At 40.7% G+C, this 7,938-nt stretch overlaps 2 protein-coding genes across 2 annotated transcripts in view; one reads left to right on the top strand and one right to left on the bottom strand.

Annotated features, from left to right (window-relative positions):
• Positions 1 to 1,776: 1,776 nt before the first annotated feature.
• LOC134187281 (nmrA-like family domain-containing protein 1) lies at positions 1,777 to 2,983 on the bottom strand. The gene is made up of 2 exons (XM_062655400.1): positions 2,155 to 2,983; positions 1,777 to 2,095 (listed from the first exon to the last, which is right to left on the bottom strand). Exons 1-2 carry the CDS (start codon positions 2,857 to 2,859, stop codon positions 1,913 to 1,915), a joined length of 888 nt encoding a protein of 295 aa, XP_062511384.1. The 5' UTR covers positions 2,860 to 2,983; the 3' UTR covers positions 1,777 to 1,912.
• Positions 2,984 to 3,637: 654 nt separating this feature from the next.
• Positions 3,638 to 7,938, top strand: part of LOC134185780 (interaptin-like) — an 8,685-nt gene continuing 4,384 nt past the window's right edge. Inside the window, exons 1-7 of the mRNA XM_062653657.1 lie at positions 3,638 to 3,687; positions 3,742 to 3,864; positions 4,131 to 4,265; positions 5,951 to 6,076; positions 7,487 to 7,600; positions 7,661 to 7,783; positions 7,910 to 7,938. The exon at positions 7,910 to 7,938 is cut by the window's right edge and continues 97 nt beyond it. Of these exons, the coding sequence (XP_062509641.1) occupies positions 3,657 to 3,687; positions 3,742 to 3,864; positions 4,131 to 4,265; positions 5,951 to 6,076; positions 7,487 to 7,600; positions 7,661 to 7,783; positions 7,910 to 7,938 (681 nt within the window). The 5' untranslated portion in view covers positions 3,638 to 3,656. The remainder of the gene's footprint in view (positions 3,688 to 3,741; positions 3,865 to 4,130; positions 4,266 to 5,950; positions 6,077 to 7,486; positions 7,601 to 7,660; positions 7,784 to 7,909) is intronic.

The raw sequence follows: 7,938 nt of genomic DNA on the forward strand, positions 1-7,938 counted from the left end.
TACATTGGGCATACAGTATACCCTCAATAATCCGGACTATTCCGGAGACGTTACAAGTCCAGATAATCGAGTGTCCGTATCATCAATAATTGATAAATATCAACTAATTTCCTGAGACCGCACTCTGTTTCCACAGTTACTGTACATTCGTGTCTCTAGAAGAGTCATCAACAGTTTCCTGTTTATTAGATTGCTATGTTCTCTGTTATGTATTTGCTCATTTGTGAGACGTTGTACACCTACAGTGTATTAGTACAAAGTGAAATATATTATATTGCCTTTATCCAGGAACACAAATAGTCGGGGAGGGGGACACACACACAGAATTTGTCCAGATAATCAAGGGTGTACTGTACTGTACTGTTTATATTACCATTTTGCACTCATGTGGGCATCAACTCTTACTAAAGAGCAGTAGGCTGTGTGTGTGTGTGTGTGTGTGTGTGTGTGTGCGCGCACGCGCGTGTGCGTGTCTGTGTCTGTGTCTGTCTGTGTGTGTGTGTGTGTGTGTGTGTGTGTGTGTGTGTGTGTGTGTGTGTGTGTGTGTGTGTGTGTGTGTGTGTGTGTGTGGTGCTGTAGCTCAATTGGTTAGAGAGTGCATTTGGAGAATGAAAACATCTTGCAGGGTTGTAGGTTCAAGTCACAGTGATGGTGAGCTACGGCATAATTTTGTTAAACAAGAAATTTACATACAATTTCTTCTCTTGACTCAGGAGTATAAATGAGTACCTGGTCATTGACTGGGGTGGACGTAACCTCTGGCTTGGCACTAGCATCATGCAGCAGACCGGTAATTGTGAGCCTTGGTGTCCAGTCCCAGAGCTGCGCCATTGTCAGTGCACCTGGATGACTCCGACCAAGCTCCAGGTGTTAGTAGCGCTGGCCCTGATCCTCCACGTAGTGGATGGAGGCCCTGTCTCTAGAGGCAAGGGGAGCTATCTCCACCACTGACCTTAAGGTCGACATCGAAGGATGTGGAGGGCTTAACACTTGTCCATTTTCTTGTCCATGGTGTGTGCGCGTGTGTGTGTGTGTGTGTGTGTGTGTGTGTGTGTGTGTGTGTGTGTGTGTGTGTGTGTGTGTGTGTGTGTGTGTGTGATTAGTAGATCTAGCCTGCTACTTCCATCACTTGTCCGGACTTTTGGATCACTTATTGAATCCTTACAATCAATCCAAGCAATAGATTTAGTTTGATCATCTCTTGATCAGTTTATGTCATTACTCTATGTAACCCTAGTCATCATGATCAATAACAATGCAACGAAACAACAGCAAACAAGCCACATTCTTATGTATGTATGTATGTGTGTGTATATATATATATATATAAATTTTGGGCATTCTTTCTTATTTGATTTAACAAAATTTCTTGTAATTAATATTGACATCAACATTTAGTTCATAAATTTAGAATGTCAAGTCAACCTCTTGCTAGAGTATGATCAAAAATTTGTCTTCTATTCCACTCTGAAATTTTATTGTACTTGACCACGTGCTGGGTGTGATGGAGGCGTTGAGATGTTGTGGTTATAGCAGTAAATGTTTACTATATTGACAAACACACACACACACACACACACACACACACACACACACACACACACACACACACATGCACGAGCGTACACCTGTGTCATACCATAGTCGTAATACTGGGACCTCAAGTGTGCATTACAGAATGAAAACTACATTGACTCGATATCTCCACAGATCATTCAATCTAGGCTATTCAGTAGTGATGTAGTGTCCAGTCTAGAAAGAGTTGGGTAACATCAGTGCAGTAAACCACAATCTATCACCATCAAAGTATGAATCGCTATGAAGCCAATCCTAATAACTATTGTGCAACAGCAAAATTGTCACTGTGCTTTGTCTATCTTTGACAGCATGCGTATGATGATAGAGTTGTTTCTTAGATGGCGTCAATGGTGGCACGATTGGCTTTCACGTAGTCCTCGAATGTCTGAACTTTGGGATTCAGCTTCCTCGTCAATTCGATATCACGATGAAACTTGTCGGTTCGATAGAACTTGAACATCATAGCCATATCGTCGGCCCCCGGAAATCCAAACTTAGCAAACGTCTCGTAGTCAACCTAAAACACAAACAATGATATAACCACCCAACTAATTAATTAATTAAATATTTATTTACTTCAACGTATTTGTATGTTTTGTTTGTGTTTTTCGTCAAGACGTCGGTGTACTCCGAAACAGGTCGACAATCGCCTGACAAGCCGATCGTCTTCCCGATGTATTCTTCACGATTTTCCAGGATCGATGCAACAGCAGGACCAGCATCGCTCACTGCCAACCCATGAAGTGGATCCTTCCCCATACACATGGTGAGAGCATATGTCCCATCGTCTTGCTTCTGCCCAGACTTCGGCCAGAAATCATAATAAGCAGGAAATCTGATGATTGTATAGGGAAGACCAACAGAAGGCAGGTAGTCTTCTACTTCTCCTTTGGCATCGAAATGAGGCACGTCGATACCCGCAATCCTCTTCACATTTTCCAGCCCGCTGTAGATGTAGTGCTTGACTCCTACCTCTTTGCATGCGTCTGCTGCATCTTTTCCCTGCTTAGTCTCCCGTGCTGCGTCCATTATCTCCCAGTAGTTGGTCACAACAAAGGCAGCATACGAGCCGGCTACTGCTCGCTTTATGCTCTCTTTGTCATCTAGAGATGCCTTGACCATTTCTGCTCCGAGGGCAGTGAGAGCTTTGGCTTTTTCGGACTCAGGGTTGCGGGTGACACCGCGCACTTTCCAGGAGCCGCCACGTTCGAGTAATGCACGAGCTACTCCACCACCCTGGGCGCCTGTAGCTCCAAACACGGTGACAATTCGAGCGGACATGATGTAGACTATAGACAGTTAGAGTCTGGCTCTGCTGCAGTAGGTATGCTGTAGGTATACTACAGAGTCGAGTGGATAGATATCAGTTGTAGGTTGTGACGCAGACGTTGTAGATTGTTGCTGTAGTGGGATGGGTCAGACTGACGAAACATGACCGTGTGCATTCTTGAACACATCACAATCTGTAGAAATGCTGGCTGATCTACATGTGCGTAGATAATTAGCCGTGTAGCAATTTACGTCGCGTCTTGTTTGGAAGTGCGAGGCTGAAAATATTTAATTAATATTTAGTGCTGTATGATTATGGATTATGTTGCTGTCTGACATTACCCTACATTACATAGTATATAGTTACTTAACTGTATATCAACAGTTGTAAACGTTAGTTATTAACAACACATAATAATTATTTAATTAACAGTTGTAGCTAACTGTTGCAATTGACAAATTTGAATTAAAGTTATGCAGTTAGAGGTTTTTCTTAGTTTTCTAAATTATTGTTAATTAATTAAGTGCAGTCTGGTGGAGACCGCAATTATTGTTTTATATCTGCTTTATATATTAAATAATATATAGATAATTAAATTATTTGGCAATCACGCAAACAAGATATTGCCGTGGAGTCGGTCAAGACCTCTGAATACAGGTACAGGTACAGGTACAGTCCACACACTGTTCTATCTTATATACTTACATCTGAACTATACTAAAATAGATATTAATTAAAACCACGTGGTTAGTAAACAGATAACGCATGCGCGTTACGTAAATCCAGACTAGGCGGTGCCACGACTACGATGCTTCGTGACGATGAACTTGAAATTAAGGGTATTATTTTGCAAAGAAAAACGCGGAGAAGCTAACTGTGAGTGTTGTTTGCAGATTTATCTTGTACAGCGAGGAGCTTGCATGACGAGGACAAACTTGCAGAAGCTGAATCAAGTTACCGTCGATTGCTGGAGCTATACAAGAGAACGAAGCATCAACCTAGAGATGAAGCAGATGGTTAGCGTGTAGAACATGTGTGAAGATGTAGAAATTGATATTAATTAATAGGGATAGTTATTAGTAATCAGTCATTGGGATGGTCTAAAATAGTTTTGCTAATATTTATAGTTATAATTAATTATATAATTATTAATTTGATATTTCAATATTTTAATAATTTAATTAAATTAAATTTTGTACTTTTTTATTTTTCATTTTTTCGTTTTTTTAAATTTATAATATACTGTTATAACTAACTATTTTATCTAAATTTGTGTTGGAAGCACTTCTTGGGTTGGTGGATTGTCTGTATCGACAACACAAAATGAATGAAGTCGACGTGTTTACGGAGCAGTGTTTGTCGTTTCTACAAGATATTACACCTCAAGATGAGAAGTTGCTGCCACAGCTGTACAACGGTAAGTCCGATTTCTGTTTTATTCCTTGTTATGAGTTTATCTCACCGACACAACAGTTGAACACTTTTCACCTTTACTCGAATTTTGATAGGATGGTAACTAAACTTGTCCATTCAGGTGTGTAGCGTGGATTGGGCTAGACCAGGCTATAGCTCCCCATCATTTGTGGGCGTGGTCATAAAAATAGTGAACTGTAAATACGTGTGAAGATCAAAGCAGTACATAGTATATACACTACCCTTTTTCCAGTCTGGATCTGCCACAATTCTACTGTATCAGTCAATTAGAAGCCAATAAAATGGGCGTGTTCATAAAAGTGGGCGTGTCTTGTAGCATCGTGAGTTAACCCCCCCTCCATTTCTAGAGGTCACGCTACAACCCTGGTCTATTCAAGTATTTTATTAACAGTCTGGCAGTTTAATGTTTTATTGGTTATTAACAAATTTGTATTGCTCCATGCACATGCATAAGCAGGGAAAAGTGATTTGTTTGTCGTGTGTCTCTGTCTATCACCATCTCTAAATGTGGGCATCACTGTGAGTTGTACACGTTTTCGGTTTGTCGGAAAAGAAGTAACAACTATTACAGTACCTACTCTTGTATCACCCCTTTATGCATCACCTCTTTATCCATCACACCCCTTTATCCAACACACCCCTTTATCTGCCACACCCCTTTATCTGCCACACCCCTTTATCTGCCACACCCCTTTATCTGCCACACCCCTTTATCCACCACACCCCTTTATCCACCACACCCCTTTATCCATCACACCCCTTTATCCATCACACCCCTTTATCCATCACACCCCTTTATCCATCACACCCCTTTATCCATCACACCCCTTTATCCATCACACCCCTTTATCCATCACACCCCTTTATCCATCACACCCCTTTATCCATCACACACACACTGGCATCTGACACTTTCACAGCTAAGCTTTACCTAATTGGTGTTAATGGGCACCCACATGAGGAGCTCCTTGAGAGAAAAGTGAACTGAAACAAGAAGCTGCTGACTTGTTGTTTAATGACTCCGACTCTGACGCAACATTAAGAGCTTTAGTGAATCTGAGATGACAGGATTAGCAGGTATTACTCTAAATGTCTGTAATAGCAAAGGTTGTTGTAGCAAGCTGGTGTGATGGGGGTGACTCACTGAGATGATACAAGAGTAGGCATGGTATTTCTTTGCTTGAAAACAATCAAGCTGGCTCACAAGCTCTAGTGGTTGTAGACGTTTTATTAGTCACAGCTACCGTTTGCACTACAAAATTGCCATATCTCGGACAAGTCAGACAACAGATCTAGAAAATCTGATTGAACTTTGTGTACAGTGACAATGTCATGTGTACTTCATTCGAACACTTACTTTTGAGCAACTTGTTCGTGGTGGTTAACAATCATATGAGAAACATTGGAATGAGTTTGTCATCGTTATTGTATGGCTGCTCTACTATTAGCCATTAACAACTTTGTCTAATCACAGAGGCAACAAAATTCGCTTTTTTTCGGACGGTAAATCACGATGTTGACATCTGATTATATAAGTATTGCAGTAAAATAGTAACTTATTGTATTATATGTGGCATGCTGCACACTGAAGATGACAGGAGGTTTTGACAGACTGTGAGTTAAGACTAGAAGAGATGTCGTACTTGACTGTTGTATTGTTGCAATTAGCGTTACACAACAGGGGAGCGTGTCTATACGAGCAGGGCAAGTATGAAAGAGCATCAGGATATCTAAGAGAGTCAATCAACATCCAGCGTAGTTTGCCCTCTGTGAACAAAGAAAGTATAGCAGAAAGTGAGTACAACTGAGGTTGTTAGTATGCAAGTTAATAATCTACTATTGAGTGTTAGGTTTATATGTTTGGTAATTAATGAAATAATGTAGTGTTGCAGCTTGTGTAGAGTATACGAGATGAGAGAGGAAGACATCAATCGGTCATTAGACCAGACCAAATATTGTTTGCTTCGTGGATTGTTTGACATGAAAAGTGGACTAACTGACTGAATTTTAAAAATAAGTGATCACCTGATGTTAAAGGTGCCCTCGTACGAATTCACGGCACATGAAGACACCCACGCAAACTTGAAATCGTGCCTTTATTTTTATCCAAATATTTACCATTTACTAGCTTGCTGTTGAACGACAAAGCAATTTCTCGATCTTTTCCTTGTTGCACGTGACTCGAAAATGGGTCTGGAACTTCGAGGCTAGTAGCTATCATTCACGATAGAAGCACGTTCTGCATTGTCGGTGGCACTCGTCACCTCTACGTGGCTACTTTCACTCTCCAAGTTTGAGATGCCATTAAGATAGTGTGATAATGCTCTGGTTTCCACCCATGTACGGGTCACGTGCAACAAGGAAACGATTGAGAAAGCGCTTTGTCATTCAACGGCAAGCTATTTCAAGATAGTAAATGGTGAATGTGTAGATAAAGAACCTAACAGACTTGTCGTTAGCTTTCTCGAAATGTCAAGTCTAGGAGCAAAACTGCCGTGGCAGACAAGAGCACGATGTGCATTTCTCTTTGTACTAGGAATAAAAGGCCGTATGACATAGAATGTGGTGCACCTTAAGATGTTCGCTTGCTCTGCTTCGTTATGACACAACTTGAAATCGTGGCACGTTTTCAAGTTTGCATGGGTGTGCCTGCGTGTGCGTGGTGAATCTTGAGCAGGCACCTTTAAGCACCTGCAGTTTTTACTGTACCGCTTACTACGTACAATGAGCACAACAAATTGTGATGATATTGAAATAGACAAACAGAATGCAGAAACAGACAGTTGACCACCTGCTGTTAAAACCTGGTACTAAAGTTTGAACGTCGACAGCAGGTATGCTGTTTGATGTGGAAATGTTTTGTTTTATACAGATTGTGAGCAGGGGCATAGCGTGACCTCTAAAAATGGGGTGCAAACTTTTATGGACATGCCCACTTTTATTGACTTGTAATTGACTGATAAAGCAGTCAGTTGTAGATCCAGACTGGAAAAAGGTGGTGTATATACTATATACAGCTTTGGCCCTCACACGCCTTTACAGTCCACAATTTTTATGACCACACCGACAAATGATGGGGTATAGCCCGGTCTAGTCCATGCCACACTACACCCCTGTCGTGAGTATGTATTAATTTTTGTAATTTACAAAAAATTATCAATTGGCATTGCTTATTTTGTATTAAAATCACCTTCTGTTGTGTAGCTTGTTTCTGTCTGTCACGCTGTCTTTTGTCTCAATTTTTAACAAAAGAAGCAGAAGATGTGACAAGAGAAGCGTATGCTTTATCATCTAGCATAGATAGTAAAGCAGCAGAAGGTGGGTGTGCTGTGTGAATTAAAAGGTTTGTTGTTGTTGCTTATTGTGTTATTTGAGTAGCTGCCACTCTATTGGCTTATACGGTTCAACTAAATGAAGGATCAGATGACGAAGTGAAACAACTGTTACAACAGGCTGAGGGATCGACTTCTATGGTAAATAGAATGGAAGGCAAAGCATATGGTAAGTTACAATGTAAGACTGATTTGTCAGTGTTCAATGTTGATGATATGGATTCGAAATAATTTGTTAACTTGTTGGTATGTGAGATGTCGGAAATAAGTTTCTGTCTTGTGTTGTGTTTTGTAGTGTTGAGTGAAATGGCGGAATTATTGATG

This window comes from Corticium candelabrum, chromosome 1, assembly GCF_963422355.1.
Source record: "Corticium candelabrum chromosome 1, ooCorCand1.1, whole genome shotgun sequence".
Taxonomy (NCBI): domain Eukaryota; kingdom Metazoa; phylum Porifera; class Homoscleromorpha; order Homosclerophorida; family Plakinidae; genus Corticium; species Corticium candelabrum.

What these genes read in the sequence shown, in the direction of transcription:
- LOC134187281 (XM_062655400.1), bottom strand. Translation starts at nt 2,859, where the DNA reads ATGTCCGCTCGAATTGTCACCGTGTTTGGAGCTACAGGCGCCCAGGGT. An exon ending in AAACATACAAATACGTTGAA is followed by an intron (nt 2,096 to 2,154) that starts GTAAATAAATAT and finishes TTTGTGTTTTAG; the next exon opens with GTTGACTACGAGACGTTTGC.